This window comes from Mytilus californianus, unplaced genomic scaffold (assembly GCF_021869535.1).
Source record: "Mytilus californianus isolate M0D057914Y unplaced genomic scaffold, xbMytCali1.0.p SCAF_7, whole genome shotgun sequence".
In the NCBI taxonomy this organism is placed as follows: Eukaryota; Metazoa; Mollusca; class Bivalvia; order Mytilida; family Mytilidae; genus Mytilus; species Mytilus californianus.
In genome coordinates, this window is record NW_026262723.1 from 98,049,402 (window position 1) to 98,073,239 (window position 23,838).

Below are 23,838 nucleotides of genomic sequence, written 5' to 3' on the forward strand. Positions count from 1 at the left end.
TCAATTTTCATGTGATTGAAATGATGCTTTATGAGTGTCTTTAATGGATTTTCCCTGGATGCTTAATGCAGTCATGCTATATGATGGCAAAACCTGTTTATATCACGGCAAAAAGTGATATGATAGACTTAGTGCATCTCGTGAGAATTGGTGTTTGGTTTGAGGTAAAAAGTTTTTTGTCGATATTAATTCATAAATACCTAACTTTCCCATAAACATTATAGACAAATAAGAATTTCATTAACCTATAAGAATCTCGAAGGAGAAAACAAATATATGATGAAGATAGATAACGTTAATGTGTGTTTACTTGGCATGTTACTGGAGGTTTGAGAATAGATTGTCTTATGTGAAATATATCCTTTCCTTCTGATGGAAGTATTGATAATCTGTCACAGAATTTGTAATAAAGACAATATTATATTTTCTTGTTGCGAAAACCACTTTAAGTCAGTACTATATTTATATCCTACCATAATCCTTGGCACTACATATAAGGTACGAATCTAAGCAATATTATAGGACAAAAAGGTCAGAGGAATGAGCTTAAAATGGTTTGTCTAGTCAAACATAAAAGTAATTACCAAAAACAAAATAGCAGTAATTTATGTTGTACACACGAATAAGCCTTAAATGACATGTCTAGCTTTGGAGGTCTAACATCAAAATTTATTTTGAACACAACTTGACAAGTTCATAGGAGTTTTAAGATCTTTTATACAGACAATTGTAAACAATTTCAACATATACTAGAAATTCAAATAGCCATATTCTATCTGTTGCTCTAGTTTAGTGTTCAGTTGAAATAGCGTATCAGTTTGTAGAGTACACAGAATCCAGTACGCAAAGTTCAAAAGAGGTAGCATAAGAGTTTTATTAAAGTTAAGATATACATGTAACTGTTTGTAAGACAGTGTGACTAGAATGCAAATGAGACTTTCATTATGGAACTCAGTTACAAATTATATGATAAACTCCTTTTTCAAAGCTCGAACACAACAAATCTTGTGATTAAAATTGAGCGTTTTAGTTTCATTGTACTTTCTGTTAGGTTAGTGGTTTTATTGTACATTCTGTGAGTTCAGTGGTTTTATTGTACTATTTGTGAGTTCAGTGGTTTTATTGTACTATTTGTGAGTTCAGTGGTTTTATTGTCGAGCCTGCAACTTCTGTTGCAGAAAGCTTGACATAGGGATAGTGATCCGGTGGCAACAGTGTTAACTAACTATTTAAAAGCTTTATATTTCAGAAGGTGGAAGACCTGGATGCTTCATTCTTTGTATATAGATGCCTTATGTTATGAAGTTTCCATCTGTCATATGTCCATTGTCCTTGACCTCATTTTCATGGTTCAGTGACTACTTGAAAAAAAAGTTAAGGTTTTTTGTAATGTTAATTTCTCTCATTATGAGTAATAGGATACCTATATTTAGTATGTGCATACCTTGCAAGGTCCTTGTGCCTGTCAGACAGTTTTCATCTGACCTAGACCTCATTTCATGGATCAGTGAACAAGGTTAAGTTTTTCGTGGTCAATTCCATATCTCAGATACTATAAACAAAAGGTCTACTGTATTTGGAGTATGGAATGATTGTAAGGTGTACAAGTCCAACTGGCATGTGTCATCTGACCTTGACCTCATTTTCATGGTTCAGTGGTTAAAGTTAAGTTTTTAAGGTTTTATTGTACATTCTGAACTCAGTGGTTTTATTGTACTTTCTATGAGTTCAGTGTTTTTATTGTACATTTTGTAACCGATCCATCATCCAAGATGGCCGCCAGCAGGGGACTTCGTTTAACATAGGACCCTATGGACAATACATACAAATGTCTTCTTTTAGAGAAACACTGAATTGAATAAACTAAACATGACATGAATGTTCCTTATGAAGTGCTGACCAAGTGTTGTTACTTTGAAGCCGATTCATCATCCAAGATGGCTGCCAGCAGGGGACTTCGTTAAACATAGGACCCTATGGACAATACATACAAATGCCTTCTTTTAGAGAAACACTGAATTGAATAAACTAAACATGACATGAATGTTCCTTATGAAGTGCTGACCAAGTGTTGTTACTTTGAAGCCGATCCATCATCCAAGATGGCTGCCAGCAGGGGACTTCGTTAAACATAGGACCCTATGGACAATACATACAAATGTCTTCTTTTAGAGAACCACTGAATGGAATGAAACCAAACATGACATGAATGTTCCTTATGAGGTGCTGACCAAGTGTTGTTACTTTGAAGCCGATCCATCATCCAAGATGGCCGCCAGCAGGGGACTTCGTTTAACATAGGACCCTATGGACAATACATACAAATGTCTTCTTTTAGAGAACCACTGAATGGAATGAAACCAAACATGGCATGAATGTTCCTTATGAGGTGCTGACCAAGTGTTGTTACTTTGAAGCCGATCCATCATCCAAGATGGCAGCCAGCGGGGGACTTCTTTTAACATAGGACCCTATGGACAATGCATACAAATGTCTTCTTTTAGAGAACCTCTGAATGGAATGAAACTAAACATGGCATGAATGTTCCTTATGAGGTGCTGACCAAGTGTTATTACTTTGTAGCAAATCTATCAACCAAGATGGCTGCCAACAGGGGACTTAGTTTAACAAAGGACCCTATGGGAAATATATACAAATGTCTTCTTCTAGAAAACTGCTTAATGGATTGAAACCAAACATGGTATGAATGTTGCTTTGAGGTTCTGACTAAGTGTTGTTACTTTGAAGCCGATCCATCATCCGAGATGGCTGCCAGCGGGGGACTTTGTTTAACATAGGACCCAATGGACAATACATATGAATGTCTTCTTTTAGAGAACCACTGAATGGAATTAAACCAAACATGGCATAAATGTTTCTTATGCGGTGCTGATGAAGTGTTGCTACTTTGTTGCCGATTTACAACAAAGATTGTCAACGATTGTACATTCTGTGAGTTCAGTGGTTTTATTGTACATTCTGTGAGTTATGTGGTTTATTGTACATTCTGTGAGTTCAGTGGTTTAGTGTACATTCTGTGAGTTCAGTGGTTTTATTGTACATTCTGTGAGTTCAGTGGTTTTATTGTACATTCTGTGAGTTCAGTGGTTTTAGTGTACATTCTGTGAGTTCAGTGGTTTTATTGTACATTCTGTGAGTTCAGTGGTTTTATTGTACATTCTGTGAGTTATGTGGTTTATTGTACTTTCTCTGAGTTCAGTGGTATAACTATGTGGAATCACAATTGTGAAATCATAAGGCAAGAACATTTGATGTTACAACTGAATTTTGTCCAATTAAAAGCTTACAACAAAATGAATCAAGCATTGATTCTAAAAGATAATCAAGACTTTGGGAAAAGCATAAATCAACTAAGAATTAAGAGAAAGACTTTTTAACTAATTATCTTATTTATTTCAATCTGAATGACATCATTCCCCCAGAGTAATACTAGCTACTAGAGTTGAAGAGAATTGAAATTTCTTCCCATGAACTGAAATGATCATATGCAAAAGATAGTGATCATCAGTTTTCTTATACTTGGATGGGTGATTTTAGAGTAGATTTATTGTTAATACAGTAGTTAAAGAGGAAAATTATTCAGATCAATACATTGTGACTTACGACAACATAATCTTAACTGCTGGAATATCGGAAATGAACAGTCACCTAAAACAGTTATTTGCTTGACTAGGTTTTATTGGCTAATTACATGTGTTCTGATTGGAGATTCAATCATCCGTTTGTCACCAACGATTGTCAAATTATACATAGATATATATTTGTTTGAAGATGGATTAAAGTTCCTCTTGTACAATTATTTGATTATGGGTTGAGATACATTTGTAATGCAGAAGTCAACTTTTTTTCTAAGTTGTCTTGTTCAGTAAAATTTTTATACCGCATGATATAAAATGAAAGTAGCAAATGTAAAATGTTATGTATTTTGTACATGAAGTCATTTCAAATCTTACAAATGTTGAATTAGTAGATATTTTTTTCTTATTAAAAATTGATTTTTTTTTGCTTATGAAAAAAATGTGAAAAAAATAATAGAATATTCATTGTGAGGATGATAATGTGATTGAATGATTATTCATTTGAAATTCTGTTGTTGCTGATCAAAATTTATAGAATTTTTAGACAGTGCCATGAAACATTGAGGTTTAAATAACCAGATCTAACGCACCAATTACCACTGGAGCTGCTTATAAAAGTTTGACTTTCTGCCAGTCCATCATCCATCTATTTCATCAGTTAATATGTTCTTCTAACTACTACCAATGAAAGTTCAAAATTTCCTATTCTTTTATTTAAAATTCAAATTATAGTATTAAAAAAATGTTTTATGATTGTAAAGTTCACTTGACTTTCATGTTTATGCTAAATTCAAACGTGATGGTTTGTTTCATTTGCTTTACAGATAAATTTGAAGATTATGATTATCTTAAGTTAATAGATTTTTAACATTTATCGACTATTTTTAGGATTCCTGATATTGAAATTACACAAAACAATGAACTTTTATTAACGACTCTCTAAAGAACAAAGTGTCAACTGTAGAAAAATTAGAACAAATTAATATATCATTACTTATTTATTGGATTAATTTGTAATTTCAGGAAATCAGAGAGTGTAAAGTATCCAGAGACATTACCACTGACTTTACCAAACCTGATCAAGTTTGTTTTACATCATACAACGCACGACTTGAGGATGGACACGGCAGTCGATGTCTGCACTAAGTCATGTATTGAGAAAAATCTACACAAAGTATCAGAGGCTATCATCTTTAACATAAAGAGGAGACAACTGTTAGAAAACCATATAGAAAAACTTAAACTTCAGTATAAAACCAGACAGACTTCAGTTAGATTTAAATCAGGTGTCAAAGTGTTAAGTAAAAGACTAAAGAAAATTGACAAGCAGTATAGAAATGCTTTTATTTTGTTAAAATTTCTTAAAAGCTCTCAAAAGATCTTAGATAAAGACAAATTAAAAAATGTATTTGAAACTAAAAATAATATAATAATTGAAAAAGATCTTGCGAGTTCTGTAGTCAGATATGAAGTCCATGATGAATTATGATATATAGATTATATTAATTAAATCCTATCTAAATGTGATCAGACATCAGAGAGGTTCAATTTAGATGGAATGGTCACCTTCCTTTCATGATTAGATTTGTAAAGTCTCAATCATTGACTACATTTACGCCTGCCAGAATCAGTTGATTTGTTGATCAATATAGAGTGAAAGATTTAGAAGATTTGTGCAATAATGAATCTGATATGAGTTTAGAATGATTTTATTAATTGTAAATGATCAGACGATATACCCACATTAGTCATATATATGATTTAATAGATTACCTTAATAGATGATCGTGGATAAGGGTTTTTCTGAGGTAATTTTCTCTCTTAGGAGGAATTCTTTAAGTATAATTAGAAGTACCTCCATTGTCGACTATTTTCCATATCATTTAAAATAACATGTATAGTAAAGAGTCTTCCAAGATACTCAACAAGTTTTCTTATGTGGTTTCTCTAATTGAAAAAACTCTCCTACACTTTAAATAGTATAATCATTTACCGTTTGGAAATTGACAAATTATATCTGATTTCGTAAACTAAGTTTTTGTACACAAAAGTAAAGATTAAAGATCATCAATTGATGTAGCCCTTTTAAGTACTTTTGTTCATCCGTCTGCATTTTGTACCAGTATTTCCTAGAACCACTAACAGGATTATCTTGAAACTTTCAGTAAATCTTCAGTTTCTGTGTAGCCATGTACACTCAAGTTTTCCTGTTGAAAATCAATGTTTATGCTGTCCTTAACCACTGTATCACTTGTTGACTTGATTGGCAATTTGTTTGACCATCAGCATGATTAATTGTACATTATAGTACTTGTTGATATTTTCAATGATATTTTGTTGTTAGAATGTTTGATGTGAAGGGTAAAAAAGTATTTCAAGGAAAACCAATACTGGCATTACTGCAATAAGTCAGTACATTCTGAAAACCATTCATGTTTTCTCTTCCCAATATTTTAACTAGAACATTGACAATCAAGCCTTTTTGTGATTGTCTGAATGTTTAAACTTATTTGTGTAAGTATCCTGGTTGCTTTTCATTGTACCACACTTTTTGCTGGTGTAATTACAATACAATGGAAAGTACATTAGTTGACAGTTCTTTCAAAAAAACCTCATTGCATGCCAAATATATAAATTTTAAATGAGCACATTTATATTTTTTTGCTCAACTTTGACAACTGCCAAAATGTATGGTTTATGAATGTGTTTTATGAATAATCATCAAATTTTTTTAAAAATGCAAGTCTTTTTCATACTGATTTTTTTAGTCACCTGGTCAATAAAGCCTTAGAATCCATCTATCCCAACTGCAAGGAAACTAAAATAAATCCTTTCTGCTGGAACTAGCAGATCCGTACATCATTGGTTACAGACTGTTATAAATGGAATTGCAGTTTTTATTGTTTAATGACGTTCCATAACTATAAAATCAAGGAGATGTCGTATGATTACTAGTGTATGATATTTTATGTAGTAGGCTCCATAATCCCTTTCAACTTAAACAGCAAGTTGCCAAAATAATAAGATATTTCTTAAATACTTATTCTTTTTTTTTTTGTCCAAGACTGTATGTCGATGTATATGCTTTAAAACTCTTATACTTTAAAAACTGTATTTCAGTGGTCATTTTAACAAAAGATTTTTTGCCAAAGTATTTCAAAGTATTAGACATATATGTTGTAGTTTTTAATTGCCTTTTCATAATTTCAGCAAATTGAATTGTGCCACAAAATCGTGTATATTTTTTTTTCAATTGCTTTCAGGGAAACATCAGGTGACTTTCACAATATTAACTCACCAATATTGTTAACTTTAAATTTCCTCCAGTCTTATAAAAAAAAAAAACATCCAAATGATCTTTATTGATTGGGTACATTTAAGCTATGTTTTTTTTTTTATAAAAAAATATATTTTATCAAATATTCCATTATCCTTTACAACTATACCAGCAATTTGTTCAAATGATTAGATATTTCTTTAAAAAACTTATTCATTTATTTATTATGGAGGACTGTATGTTGACCTCTAGATGTCTTTGTTGTTACTGTATTGTTGAGTTGCTGCTGCATCGACATATATCCCACATATCTTATTAATTATATTCATTTGTCAGCTTTTTGTGTTTATAGTTGATTCAGTGTTATTATTTAACCTATTTTGATACAGTCTCTCTCTATTAAAATAAAATTGTATTTTTGTAAGATGTATGCATCTATAATATGATTATTATTATAATATGCACCTAAAACATGTCTTAAATGATTTTTTTTAAAGATAGCACTATAAGTATGTTTGGAAATGTTACTTACTACTTATGGAGTTATTGCTGTTTTCAAGATTCATATGTACTGAAAATAGTATTTTTGCTTTTAGAATTAATTCAGTAGTGACGTAAAACAAAAGCTGTTCTCTATTTACAACAAGAATTAATGTGATTTTTATTAGATTACTTCATGCTAATTTAATCTGTCCTAGTTTTAATTATGTTTTGGCAGACGGTGAATTCAAATCATTTGTAGTTCCATTGTGGTGTTTTGATTTCTCAATTTTCAAACTGGAATTCAATTTCCTGTCTAATGGTAGCTGTCTAAATGATAATGTTCTACAACTGAACTGAAAACTAACACTTTCTTTGTCCTGGTAGTGAATATTAACAGTACAATATAGATATTCAGCTGATTCTGTCTGTGTTTTTTGGTCGTGTCATATTTTCATAGCCCTTTAATGTTGAAAAGTATCAGCATGCACCAAATTTATTTTTTGTTGTGAAAATGACAGTATGAAAAGAAAGAGATGTGGTATGATTGCTGATGAGACAACTATACACCAGAGTCTATAAGACGTGCATGTAAACAACTAGAGGTCACCAAACGACCTTCAACAAATGAGCAAAAACAAGCCTATCCTAAATAACCAGAATCCATACAGAATAAACACTTGATGTTATCTTTTGTTGTTTACAATTATTTATCTATTTAGCTACAGTAAATTGGTGTCAATTGAGAAATCTATTGAAAGTCTATAATTGCATGTATGCATTAAGGGGCATTATTCTCTCTCTTTACATTGAATCATTGACATACACTTTTACTTAACATGTCTTATTCACCATGAAACTTTATATTTGCTTTTAGCATGCTAACATTGACAGTAAATGTTCTTTAGAAATGTATATCTGGTTAACAAGCATATAAAAGAGCAAATAATTACATCACTTAAGGGGAAACATTTTCCAGTTTCACAGTATTAAACACAAACAGTATTTAATATTTGTACATAAAATATAACTTAAATTTTGTTAAGGATAAGAGAAGAAAAATATGTTATTTCTTGATAATTTTGCTTTTAAAAGTACATGGCCTTGATGGCATAGGATATTATGGAAATGGAGTGGACAAGAACAGTTTTGTGACAAGATTTTGTTTTGTCTTCATCAAAAATGGTCAAACATATTATTATTTGTCAAGACTTTAACTTCATTTCAGTAAATTTGAGCTACATTATATGATTGGTTGATTTTGATATACAAAAATAGGTTTCTTTCTTAAGAAATATGATGATACATATAAAGAATACATTAAAGAAAACTTGTGTTACTCTTTGGTTACAATCACTTGCATATATTGTCTGTCAGATATTTTATTAATGCAACGATATTAGGCCCAGAGTTCGAGAACATATTAATCCTCATGATCTATATGTAACTTGAGTAATATTTTTGCATTTTGGTTTGAGTACAAGCTATTTTCTTTAGACAAATATTTGTACACATTCTTATAAAGTAGATAAAAGAAAATGTTCTTTTATTGTTGAATGGTTCATATATGTATTTAAGTTCCTGTTCGTGGCATTTTTAGTAAAACAATAAGCAGATTTAATGCTATTTATTTATCATGTCATAAGATGTCTTTGTTGTTTGTACTATTTTCATTATTTATATCTTTAATATGCACTATTATAATGTTCAATCCAAAGTCAAATACATTTATTTTCTTAATTGTGATATTTGAATTTTAAACCAAGTCATTAAAAAAACTTTTTCTTACCAGTTCGTTGTTCTTTTTATACGACCGCGTTCGTATATTGCTATCATGTCATCGTCGTCGTCTGAAGACATTTGGTTTTCGGACAATAACTTTTGTATAAGTCAATGGATCTCTATGAAATTTAACCACAAGGTTCTATAGCACAAAGGGAAGATTGGGATTGACTTTGGGGGTTATGGCCCAAACCGTTCAGGAATTAGGGGCAAAAAAAGGGGGGGAAACAAGGTTTTTCTGGTTAATGGACAATTACTTAAGTATTAGTCTATGGATCTCTATAAAATTGTACCACAAGATTCCATACCACGAAGGGAAGGTTGGGATTGACTTCGGGGGGTTATGGCCCAAACCGTTCAGGAATTAGGGGGCAAAATGGGGGGGGGGGGGAGAAACAAGGTTTTTCTGGTTAATGGACAATTACTAAAGTATAAGTCTATGGATCTCTATGAAATTGTACCACAAGGTTCCATACCACACACAGAAAGTTGGGGTTGATTTTGTGGGTTGTGGCTTTAATCGTTAAGAAACTAGAGGCCAAAAACCAAGACTTTTCTAATACTGGCTAAGTTGGTTCTAACAAATTATTTCTGATCTATATAAAGAAACAACAAATACTGATATGGCAGGAGATACACACCAAACAGGGTGTGTAAATTATTATATTTAGTTTGTAATTACTAAGTATTGTGTAACAGCAAAAAATCTTCAATTGAAAATAAATACAAATCTTTTAATGAGGATTAGTTTAAAGTCTTGAATTGTTTGAGGTTTTTATACGACCGCAGAAAATTTGCCTTCGTATAATGCTATCATGTCGGCGTCGTCCAAAAAGACACATTTGGTTTCCGGACAATAACTTTAGTTTAAGTGAATGGATCTCTATGAAATTGTACCAGAAGGTTCAATACCACAAAAGGAAGGTTGGGATTGATTTTGGGGGTTATGGTACCAACAGTTTAGGAATGAGAGGCCAAAAACGAGCATTTTTGTTATCACGTTGTCATCGTAGTCGGCGTCGTCTGTTTCCGGACAATAACTTTAGTTTAAGTGTATGGATCTCTATGAAATTCAACCAAAAGGTTCAATACCACAATAGGAAGGTAGGGATTGTTTTTGGGGGTGATGGTCCCGACTGTTTAGGAATTGGGGGCCAAAACAAGCATTTTTCTATTTTCAGGACAATAACTTGTGTATAAGTATTTTGATTGCTCTGAAATTGTACCACAAGGTTCAATACCACAAGTAGAAGGTTGGGATTCATTTTGGGGGTAGTTGCCCAAACTGTTCAGGAATTAGGGGCCAAAAAGGGTCTAAAACAAGCATTTTTGTCGAGCCTGCGACTTTTGTCGCAGAAAGCTCGACATAGGGATAGTGATCCGGCGGCGGCGGCGGCGGCGGCGTTAGCTAACTTCTTAAAAGCTTTATATTTTAGAAGGTGGAAGGTCTGGATGCTTCATACTTTGTATATGGATGCCTCATGTTACGAAGTTTCCGTCAGTCACATGTCCAATGTCCTTGACCTCATTTTCATGGTTCAGTGACTACTTGAAAAAAAAGTTAAGATTTTTTGTAATGTTAGATTCTCTCTTATTATAAGTAATAGGATAACTATATTTGGTATGTGCGTACCTTGCAAGGTCCTCATGCCTGTCAGACAGTTTTCACTTGACCTCGACCTCATTTCATGGATCAGTGAACAAGGTTAAGTTTTGGTGGTCAAGTCCATATATCAGATACTATAAGCAATAGGTCTAGTATATTCGGTGTATGGAAGGACTGTAAGGTGTACATGTCCAACTGGCAGGTGTCATCTGACCTTGACCTCATTTTCATGGTTCAGTGGTTATAGTTAAGTTTTTGTGTTTTAGTCTGTTTTTCTTATTCTGTATGCCATAGGTCTACTATATTTGGTGTACGGAATGATTGTAAGGTGTACATGTCTAGCGGGCAGGTGTCATCTGACCTTGACCTCATTTTCATGGTTCAGTGGTCAAAGTTAAGTTTTTGAGTTTTGGTCTTTTTTTCTAATACTATATGCAATAGTTCAACTATATTTGGTATGTGCGTACCTTGCAAGGTCCTCATGCCCGTCACACAGTTTTCACTTGACCTCGACCTCATTTCATGGATCAATGAACAAGGTTAAGTTTTGGTGGTCAAGTCCATATCTCAGATACTATAAGCAATAGGTCTAGTATATTCGGTGTATGGAAGGACTGTAAGGTGTACATGTCCAACTGGCAGGTGTCATCTGACCTTGACCTCATTTTCATGGTTCAGTGGTTATAGTTAAGTTTTTGTGTTTTAGTCTGTTTTTCTTATACAGTATGCCATAGGTCTACTATATTTGGTGTATGGAATGATTGTAAGGTGTACATGTCTAGCGGGCAGGTGTCATCTGACCTTGACCTCATTTTCATGGTTCAGTGGTCAAAGTTAAGTTTTTGAGTTTTGGTCTTTTTTTCTAATACTATATGCAATAGTTCAACTATATTTGGTATGTGCGTACCTTGCAAGGTCCTCATGCCCGTCACACAGTTTTCACTTGACCTCGACCTCATTTCATGGATCAATGAACAAGGTTAAGTTTTGGTGGTCAAGTCCATATCTCAGATACTATAAGCAATAGGTCTAGTATATTCGGTGTATGGAAGGACTGTAAGGTGTACATGTCCAACTGGCAGGTGTCATCTGACCTTGACCTCATTTTCATGGTTCAGTGGTTATAGTTAAGTTTTTGTGTTTTAGTCTGTTTTTCTTATACAGTATGCCATAGGTCTACTATATTTGGTGTATGGAATGATTGTAAGGTGTACATGTCTAGCGGGCAGGTGTCATCTGACCTTGACCTCATTTTCATGGTTCAGTGGTCAAAGTTAAGTTTTTGAGTTTTGGTCTTTTTTTCTAATACTATATGCAATAGTTCAACTATATTTGGTATGTGCGTACCTTGCAAGGTCCTCATGCCCGTCACACAGTTTTCACTTGACCTCGACCTCATTTCATGGATCAATGAACAAGGTTAAGTTTTGGTGGTCAAGTCCATATCTCAGATACTTTAAGCAATAGGTCTAGTATATTCGGTGTATGGAAGGACTGTAAGGTGTACATGTCCAACTGGCAGGTGTCATCTGACCTTGACCTCATTTTCATGGTTCAGTGGTTATAGTCAAGTTTTTGTGTTTTGGTCTGTTTATCTTATACTGTATGCCATAGGTCTACTATATTTGGTGTATGGAATGATTGTAAGGTGTACATGTCTAGCTGGTAGGTGTCTTCTGACCTTGACCTCATTTTCATGGTTCAGTGGTCAAAGTTAAGTTTTTGAGTTTTGGTCTTTTTTTCTAATACTATATGCAATAGGTCATCTATATTTGGTGTATGGAAATATTTTATGATGTACCTGTCAGTCTTGCAGGTTTTATTTGACCTTGACCTCATTTTCACGGTTCATTGCTCAGTGTTAAGTTTTTGTGTTTTGGTCTGTTTTTCTAATACTATAAGCAATAGGTCAACTATATTTGTTGTATGGAAGGATTGCAAGCTGTAGTACATGTCTGCCTGGCATGGTTCATCTGACCTTGACCTCATTTTCTTGGTTCATTGGTCAATGTTTAGTTTTCTTGGTTAAGTCTGTATCTTAGAAACTATAAACAATAGGTCAACTATATTTAGTGTATTGAATGATTGTAAGGTGTACATGTATTTCTTGTTTGGTTTATATGACCTTGACCTCATTTTCTTGGATCATGTTAAGTGTATGTGATAGTTGTAGTAAAGCTTTATATTTAGGACTATCAACATAATATCAATGATTAGTAAAGAAGGCGAGACATTTCAGCGTGTGCACTCTTGTTCTAGTTTTCAGACAATAACTAATTTGTACCACATTTTACAAAAAGTAAATTCCTTCAAAATCATTTTTTTTGGAAGGGGGCAGGCAATTTTTTTTTCCTCAAAAGAAAATTCTCTTAAAATATTTTTTATGTAGGGGGGGTAAAAAAAAAATTTTTTTTTTGGGGGGGGGGGGGCGATTTTTTTTCTCCACAAGATTGAAGAAATTGTCAATTTTCCAAAGAAAAAAATTGGGGGTCACAATTTATTTTGCCAATTCGTTTGTATATAGTCTGAAAACAGATTTACTAAGTATTGCACAACAGCACAGTGTATTGCACAACAGCAAGAAATCTTCAATTGAATATAAATTCAAATCATACTACCAATTTCAAGTTCTTTGACTACATTAATTCTGTGTCAGAAACCTATAATGTGTCAAATATTTAATTACAATCCAAATTCAGACCTGTATCAAGCTTGAATATTGTGTCCATACTTGACCCAACTGTTCAGAGTTCGACCTCTGTGGTTGTATCCAGCTGCTCCAGGTGGAGCGCATTTTTCCCTTTTAATATGTTATAGAAAGAAAGAGATACAGTGTATTTAATCCTCACATACCCCTTTATGTTTTTAGGCAGTTAAGCTGCCTTATGCGAGCACCCTAGATTTGTGTTCTACCCAATAAATGCTGAAATACGTGCCATTGTTATTATCTAGCTGGCTATTATGTTATTTATAACTAATTGGACATTTTTTTAATACTTTTATTTCTGGAATACAAAAAATATGACCAGAAAAACCTTAAATGATCGTCGAACTACCCAAAACTTTTGAAGTTGCACATAAGAAGTAGTGCTCAATAGAAATCCGTACGTAGTTTATTATCCCCTGTGCTTTTGGCTACGATGTCAAAGAACAATTGTATGAAATATTTCATCGCCGAAAATCGGTAATTACAAGTCGTTTATATTTCCCAAATGGCAAAATGCGCAGGAATATTGTTCATGTACAACAAATCTCTATGATAGAGGAAATAAAGTTATATAAGTGGGTGGTAATTTCTAACTTATCTTGCCAAATAAGGTTGTTGTTATTTTATGAATGAAACGAGGTCATGAAAACAGATGCGGAAATCGACGTTGATGGGATGTTTTAAGTAATGTGGACAACTCGTCCCCGAGACAAGTCGGACCGAATCCACTCAAACCGTCTAAGAAGACAACTTTGACCGTTTGTCAGATTTACTTAGGGTTTGATAAAAATATGAGACTAACATGTCTAGCGGAGCCATTAATCTTTTGTTTGTGCATTGGGGTCTATTTAGGGGTATTTGGAGGGGCCTCAAGAAGGGAGGGGTTTACTATAGAACCCTATGGGATTTTTATATTTTTAAATTTTCAAATGACTCAGTAGGTGATAGACACATGCAGTCTTCAGTAATGAGAACAGGACAATACAAAAAATCAACCAAAATATAGGGTGAGTCCCTGGGGGTCATCCCAACCCCCTTCAATTTGAAGATGTACTTTATTCTTGTAAACAGTCGCGTTCCCCACCCCTAAACAATATATATACTTGAATGGGACAATAAAAGAAATCAAATGAAAATAATTTGGGGGAGTCCCCAGTACCGTCCCACCCCTCCTGTTTGAGAACTTGGAAATAGTCAAGATCCCCACCCCTAAACCATATATAATCATGTATGGGACAATAAAACAAATCAAAAATGAAATATAGAGTGAGTCCCTGGGGTCACCCCACCCCCTCCTGTTTGAGAACTTGTAAACGGTCGAGATCCCCACCCCTAAACCATATATATTCATGTATTGGACAATATAACAAATCAAATGAAATATATGGGGAGTCCCTCGGGTCACCCCAACCCCTCCTGTTTGAGAACTTGGAAATGGTTGAGATCCCCACCCCTAAACCATATACATTCATGTATGGGACAATAAAACAAATCAAATGAAATATAGGGGGAGTCCCTGGGGACACCCCCGCCCCTCCTGTTTGAGAACTTGTAAACAGTCAAGATCCCCACCCCTAAACCATATATATTCATGTATGGGACAATATAACAAATCAAATGAAATATATGGGGAGTTCCTCGGGTCACCCCCCCCTCCTCCTGTTTGATAACTTGGAAATGGTCGAGATCCCCACCCCTAAACCATATATTCATGTATGGGACAATAAAACAAATCAAATGAAATATAGGGGGAGTCCATGGGGTCACCCCACCCCCTTCTGTTTGAGAACTTGTAAACAGTCGAGATCCCCACCCCTAAACCATATGTATTCATGTATGGGACAATATAACAAATCAAATGAAATATAGGGGAGTCCCTGGGGTCACCCAACCCCCTCCTGTTTGAGAACTTGGAAATGGTTGAGATCCCCACCCCTAAACCATATACATTCATGTATGGGACAATAAAACAAATCAAATGAAATATAGGGAGAGTCCCTGGGGACACCCCCGCCCCTCCTGTTTGAGAACTTGTAAACAGTCAAGATCCCCACCCCTAAACCATATATATTCATGTATGGGACAATATAACAAATCAAATGAAATATATGGGGAGTTCCTCGGGTCACCCCCCCCCCCCCCCCCTCCTGTTTGATAACTTGGAAATGGTCGAGATCCCCACCCCTAAACCATATATATTCATGTATGGGACAATAAAACAAATCAAATGAAATATAGGGGGGATCCATGGGGTCACCCCACCCCCTCCTGTTTGAGAACTTGTAAACAGTCGAGATCCCCACCCCTAAACCATATGTATTCATGTATGGGACAATATAACAAATCAAATGAAATATAGGGGAGTCCCTGGGGTCACCCCACCCCCTCCTATTTGAGAACTTGTAAACGGTCGAGATACCCACACTTAATATATATATACTTGAATGGGACAATAAAAGAAATCAAAGGAAAATAATTTGGGGGAGTCCCCAGTATCGTCCCACTCCTCCTATTTGAGAACTTGGAAATGGTTGAGATCCCCACCCCTAAACCATATATATTCATGTATGGGACAATATAACAAACCAAATGAAATATAGGGAGAGTCCCTGGGGTCACCCCAACCCCTCCTGTTTGAGAACTTGGAAATGGTTGAGATCCCCACCCCTAAACCATATACATTCATGTATGGGACAATAAAACAAATCAAATGAAATATAGGGGGAGTCCCTGGGGACACCTCCGCCCCTCCTGCTTGAGAACTTGTAAACAGTCAAGATCCCCAACCCTAAACCATATATATTCATGTATGGGACAATATAACAAATCAAATGAAATATATGGGGAGTTCCTCGGGTCACCCGACCCCCTCCTGTTTGATAACTTGGAAATGGTGGAGATCCCCACCCCTAACCATATATATTAATGTATGGGACAATAAAACAAATCAAATGAAATATAGGGGGAGTCCATGGGGACACCCCACCCCTCTTTTTTGAGAACTTGTAAACAGTCAAGATCCCCACCCCTAAACCATATATATTCATGTATGGGACAATATAACAAATCAAATGAAATATTTGGGGAGTCCCTGGGGTCACCCCACCGCCTCCTGTTTGAGATCTTGGAAATGGTCGAGATCCCCACCCTTAAACCATATGTATTCATGTATGGGACAATATAACAAATCAAATGAAATATAGGGGGAGTCCCTGGGGTCACCCCAACACCCCCTGTTTGAGAACTTGGAAATGGTCGAGATCCCCACCCCTAAACCATATGTATTCATGTATGGTACAATATAACAAATCAAATGAAATATAGGGGAGTCCCTGGGGGTCACCCCACCCCTTCCTGTTTGAGAACTTGTAAACGGTCGAGATACCCACACCTAAACCATATTTATTCCTGTTCATCATTTCAAAAAGATTTGAATGACATACAGGGTCAATCTCCTTGGTGTCACATATGCATATCTCTTTACTAGACCAAACCAATATGAACTGGACTTTGCCCAATGTCAGGAGACCATGGGAATGACGAATTATGGGGGCTTTGTTTGGGAGACTTCGTAACGGCATCCTGTTACAATTATTTCTTGTTTATTATAAAAAAATTTTGATGCAAAAAATGAGTCTAGATTATTGAATTTACTTTAATTGTTTATTAAATTATTTCTGGGCCTATCATAATTTTCATTTATGGCTCATTTTAAAGAAAACATTTAAATCTTTCAAGCAGTGTAAAGCCCAAGAATGTTTGACCAACTGTTTTATAATCACCTGTCATTTTATTCCAAACTAGGTATGGAGTCACATCATGCACTTGGGGATGAAGATGGGGATCATTTACATTGATATATGAGTTGCTTTTGAAAACCTTGATAAAATATTAATTAATTTGCCTTAATAATCAATTCATTTATTGAACATAAATGTACAATATACGAATGTTTAATGTTTGTTCTTTCAAATCTTAAAAAAAAATTGAAGCAACATTGCCACAGTTTTCATAATTACGTTTGCCTTGGTTTTTGGATAACTGCCTACAGCGCTTACAGTGCTTTGATTTTTTATGGAACTCAAAGCAAAGGAACAAAAAACACTATTATTGCTGCTCTTCATCTCAAGGTCAATGAAATAATTGCCACTGGACGTTAAGCTAACAACAATCAATCAATCCTCTCAAGGGCAGAGTAAAACACTCAACACAGGGTAAAAGTTAACACATTCCTGTATGTTCAAATGGTCCCTAGCACCAGGTTGGTGGAATTCTTTGCAAGATGCTGATGATGGGTTATATAAACAAATTGCAGACTGCAGTGGACAAGAAATCTAATTTCACAGTATAATATGTAAACAATACAAACATTTAAACAACCACAAGGCACATCAAGATATATACTAGTGTGATAACTTGGCAGGAAATAAGGTATACATAGGTAAAATAATTTGTATATTTGCAAATCTGTAACAATGAAGTAGAAAAATGAACATTTTCAAAATTTATATAGGCAAAGGTGACAAGGAATGACAGTCCCAATAAGCATACAGATATAAGCACAGCATTAAAATACAATAAGATCGTTTCAAATACAATGTTCCGTGCCACTGGCATCAAAGCATTATATTGACTAATGTTGTGAAAATGGAAAGAAATCTGCAATAACAGAGATGTAGTAAGTATCAATATGAACTACTAAAGCTTGATAGCAAAATTGCATGAAGATGTGTTTAAAAGATAGAAGATTTAAGTTTACTACAATGAAGCCATTGAAACAAGGGTTTCTAGTGGTAAAGCTGAAGTCTTTCCTTTGACAGTTTTACGGGCGCCATCAGGATTTGGTTGACCGTTATGGTATATTGTTGTCACAAATGACCACGGACATGTTCTTATTGTAGTCATAATCCTGTACTCTTTCCTTGATAGTAACATCACCGGATTTTATATCGAATATTCATTTACAATTTCTAGTTTAATACAACCTATCATCATATATACAAGAAATGTGATCAGTCGCCACACTCAGTAAACCAGTAAGAGAAACATATCTCAAAGATGACTGGTAGCCACTTTTACCAACATTGGATTACTCTGGTCCTACATATCACCAACAGAAGAAAACCTGTGAGAAATTTATTTAACATCCATGAACATGTTTTGGAGGAAGTCGAATCGGCTTAATGTGTTAGAGGGAAAACTAACAACAACATGACTTTTTTTACAGATATACATCTCTCGTTAGACCTCACATGCAACATCAATTAGGACACTAACACTGACAATAGCAATCACAACAGTGGCGGATCCAGGGGTTGGTGGGGGGGTTGCGGGGGTTGGAACCCCCTTTTATTGACGATCAATGCTTTTGAATGGGGACATATGGTTGGACTCCCCCTCCCCTTTATCCTGGGTTGGAACCCCCTTTTAAAAATGGCTGGATCGCCCCTGCACAACCTGGAAACAGTATAACAAAGAGTTGCTTGATTTGTCATTGGGAACGACTTCTAATTAATTCATGGTGCAACAAACCTACCACAACAGCTACAGTGGCCTACACCACAATGAATGTCGAGCCGCAACCAAGGATTTCATGTTTTATCGCACCACAACTGCCTTATTCATCTGGCACCAACCTTAAGAGGACACAGCTCAAGGAACCCTGTTCCAAATCTAATAACTAAGACCTACATTAACCAGTACTCTTTCTTTCCAGAAACCATACGATTATGGAACAGCCTCCTATCATCTACCGAAGTGTGCAACTTATCACTAGACACCTTCAAGAGTGCAGAAGACCAACCTGTGTTAAAAAGTTAGTGAACTATTTTTAATTGTAAATACTGGTTTAAAAGGTTGGTCTGCACTACGCTTGAGTTCGATAATACAACAGATGGTGAACTGAACGTTTTATTTTTAAGAAGATAAAGAACTGTGGGCGATCCCCGACCGAGTCAAGCCGAAAAGCTTATATTTAAATTGGTATTTGCTGCTTCCCTACTAAGTCGAGTCATTAAACACTCAAAACAAAGACAAAGTTTCCGGATACAGTGACATGTTTCATACTAACTGATTCTTTGTTAGTTAACTCGTTAAAAACTCGTTAAAATCTGACCCACTCTATTTGTGGAGTAAAGGGTGTGTCGTCCTGAATATGCATGTATACGTATTTTTTGTTTATGCATACGTACAAGAAAAAAATGAATAACCCGATGAATTCTTTTCTTCTTCATATAACATAAAAATACAAATACAAATTAAAGTTCTACACCTACTAAACTGGCTACTAATTTCAAAGTAGAATAGTAAAGACATTATCTGTAACTTATTTGAAGAGAATTGTCCAATCAAAAAAACCTATTTTCAAATAATCGAAATCAAAGGCGGAAAGTTCGATTCAAGCAGAGATATGTTATGTGCAATGTTTCTCGCTTAAACGTTTTATCTAAATTAGAGTGAGTCTCCAAAGTGCTGATGAGGGCCAAGTTCACTCAATCAAGTATTTTGCAATTAAATTAAACCAGTAAAAGATGAGCTGAAATTATTTCCGTTGAGATTTGATCTCTTTTCCATGATGGTTCTAATGTGATTCAGTATTCGTTATTACGACGAAAGACTACTGTTATAGGAAATTGTATTTTAAAGTTTTATTTTGTTTAATCGAAGGTACTTTATGTGGCTACAGAAATGTTTTATCACTGCTATCTGGTAAAAATTGTAAACACGTGTGTTATTAAAAACCGTTTATCTAAAAAAAAAAAAACTACTGCAAGCGAAACCGGGTTTCGGAGTAAATGTAGAACTGTCTTATTTAGGGGTGGTGTGAACTTTAAAGTCAAAAGGTTCGTACTTAAATCAAAACTATAACTTATTTGTTATACTGTCGTTTCACTCTGTTTCAAATTTTCTTATATTTGAAAAAACACTTTTATTCTAACAATTTTTTTTAAACTGATATCATCAAGATCCTCGATTTTTTATTGAAACTTTTTGGCATATTTTATGTTCGATTGACGAGTTTTTCAACAGACTTTTAGCATTCCTAAGGTAACCAGCTGTGTACCTTTTCCCACGAACCTGCTCCTTTATTCGTATCTGACGGACTTATTCATACAGGGCCTTCTTAAGCTAGCGTTATCTTTTACAATCACACTTCTCTGGATGAAGTCCTTGCGTAATACATCAAGGTTTGGTTAGAATTATGCATACGTGCATGTCAAATACTGACCCAGCTGTCAATATTAACTCGATATCGAAAAAGAATACAACCATGACATAACCAAATTTCGATTTCGACGATATCGAATCGCTATAATGATAAATTTAGACACCGAAGACAAAACCATATGCCAATAAACGTATTTACACTTTTGGTATTTAGCTATATTTTGCCTCCGAATGACCTAAGATCTACTCCGAATGACCTTTTGACGTCAGGCAACAATCACTTTTTAATTGTGACGTCAAATGTTTTGAATTGTGATGTCAAAGTTTACGGGAACCTGTGTGATTTTACGTAATGGCGGACAAATTTGCATACAAGTGTAAATACGTCTATATCGGCGATATCGGCCGTGTCATATTGATGATGAATTTAGACAATAAAAAATTAAGATTATAAAGTTTAGACCGAATACGATTTTTTTTTATGGGGAGACGATGGGTGACCTGTATTATAAATCAAAGTTTTCCTTCGTATATACATACAAGGTTATCATGTGATAATTCTTATATGATTTGCATATTAGAGAATACGTTGATATGATTGGTTGAGAGAACTTCCGGTAGTTGTTCTTGACGTTGTTTATTTTTCGATAGACGACTTTTCGTAACCAATGTAAACAAGATGGCGGCGAAAATGACACAATCCGGATGGACGTTAACAAAATTTTATTTTCAATTCGCGTTAATAGTTCTTAATAGTTAAATTAAATAACAAACACAAAACATTCGTTTGAATGATAATAAGAGTTTTTGTAGTTTATTTTTTATCAGATTGCAAATTTCATGGAGTACATATTTTTGCGTTAACCAACAAATATATTCATGCGCCAGGCCTATTCAATGACACAAATATACAATTTACGTGTGATAGAGGTTACGAGTGTGGAAAAATAAACTCCTTATCTCCAATTTTAAAGAATTATAAGGATTAAACGCCTTTTTAAAGCAATTTATTGGTGTATAAACTGTACCAAGTCACTCACAAACATATCACATATCAAATTTGTTTGTGAGTGAATTGGTCGAGTTTATACACCAATAAATTCCTTTAAAAAGGCGTTTAATCCTATAGTAACTTCTCGAAATTTGAATAAGGTATTACACATTATTACATATTTACATGAGGGTGTTGATGGGGGTATACAGAATAGAGACTAATGGGCAAACATATAAAGAATAGAGAAAAATGGACCAAAAACATAAAGAAAAGAGAATAATGAGTTGCTAAAATATAAAGAATAGATAATAATGGGCAACAAGTATAAAGAATAGAGAAAATGCCCTAAAAAATTAGAGAATACAGAATTGAAGGACCCCCATCATGACCCTTTTATATTGCGCAAAGGATTTTACTTTTTTTTAAAGTAAACTTAAAACGATTTTCATTAGATTGTGAGGTATTGACATGGTTTTGCATGTGATAACTAGGCAGCTAGTACAAACATGATTACAAATTAAAATAAGGTAGTACATCTAAGCTACATCAAATGAATAGAGAAATATATCACGAGGACAATTTTAAATGCTTTTTATGCCCCACCTAGGTGCATTATGTTTTTCTGTCTGTGCGTCCGTTCGTTCGTCCGTTCGTTCGTTCGTTCGTTCGTTCGTTCGTTCGTTCGTCCGTCCGTCTGTCCCTGCTTCAGGTTGAAGTTTTTGGTCAAGGTAGTTTTTGCTGAAGTTGAAGTCCAATCAACTTGAAATTTATTACACATGTTTCCTATGATATGATCTTTCTAATTGTAATGCCAAATTAGAGTTTTGACCCCAATTTTACGGTCCACTGAACATAGAAAATGATAGTGCGAGTGGGGCATCCGTGTATTATGGACACATTCTTGTTTTTTGGTTTTTTTAATTGATTTTGGAGCATTTAATAGCTTACTATACGGTATGGGGTTTGCTCATTGTTGAACTTAGTTTAAATATTTTTTATTTGCAAAAGCAACAAAAAGGATTCACACACTCCTCTCTCTATTGTTCCGCCGTGCAGTGACCTAGAGTTGCGTTCATCTAGTCATTATGTCTCTGGTGGATAGTTGTCTCATTTACAATCATTCCACATATTTTTATTCTTATATCGACAACTTAAACTGATGTACCAGGGGAAACTTAAATTGTCATTAACTGTATCAGATATACGTTTATAACCTGAAACCCCCCTTAAAACCACCAACAACAAATTTAATTACCTATCCTTCATCGGATAAGTACATAGATACATGTAATTAACATCTGCACAAACGACAAGAGGCACACAATAATGACCTATGAGTACTCGAAGATATTTTAAATTTCCTGTAATCCAAGAGATATCGGTTTCTTAGGCTTGGGTATTTATCATTTTACCCAAAAGGGTCAAAATGACCGTTTGAAACAGATACAATTAATAATAAGTATTAACGAAAATAAATGCAAAGATGATTTCAGATGTATATTACATTTCAATTTTATTATACAATCAATAATTTTATTGATTTATTCGAACTTGTAAATTACACACGTTTTAAAGTCATATCCTGCTTTAACAAAGATTACCACAGGTACAGAATAGCTTACCTTTCACGAGAAATCCTCTTTTCTACGAGAATACATGTAAGTTTGGAGTAGCGAGAATCTATATTAAACAATTTTTCAAGTTTACGGTCAATGGCGACTTTGCAAACACCAACAAAGCGAATAAGTTTGGGATAATGTTACGAGACTTCAAACTATGAAAAAAGGAAAGGAAGAAAAGAAACTCCATCCTTTGGGTCTTTTTGATGCAAAATAAGCAGTAACTATTTTAAAGGTTAGATGGCTTTAACAATATCCAGGTCACGTTGCGTTAACTAGAATTAATAACGATATAGAAAGCAAACAAAAACACACAATTCTAAAGATAAAAATCAAATAAGGTATCATGTTACTTAAGAATGTCAGACCGCTACAAATTAAGAAGGAAAATAATGTGTACATGGCACAGCAACAAACGAATTGGATGAAACTAAACCATAAAGATGCGAAAAAGAAGTTAGAATATAATCCTTACAACCTATTTGTTTTTCTTAATTGACAAACCTGAAAAATTACGTTTACAGTAATATCTATAGCATGAGAAACAAAAATAAGTCATGAGATGTAATTGAATTCTACCGTGACTATTTGTAAATAAAATTTGAAA

The 23,838-nt window shown here is 34.4% G+C and overlaps 1 protein-coding gene across 1 annotated transcript in view; it reads left to right on the plus strand.

Moving 5' to 3' along the window:
• LOC127708812 (thioredoxin domain-containing protein 11-like) overlaps positions 1-9,144 on the plus strand; it is a 71,783-nt gene extending 62,639 nt beyond the window's left edge. The window contains exon 14 of the mRNA XM_052213951.1: positions 4,623-9,144. Within this exon, the coding sequence (XP_052069911.1) occupies positions 4,623-5,088 (466 nt within the window). The 3' untranslated portion in view covers positions 5,089-9,144. The remainder of the gene's footprint in view (positions 1-4,622) is intronic.
• Positions 9,145-23,838: the final 14,694 nt, after the last annotated feature.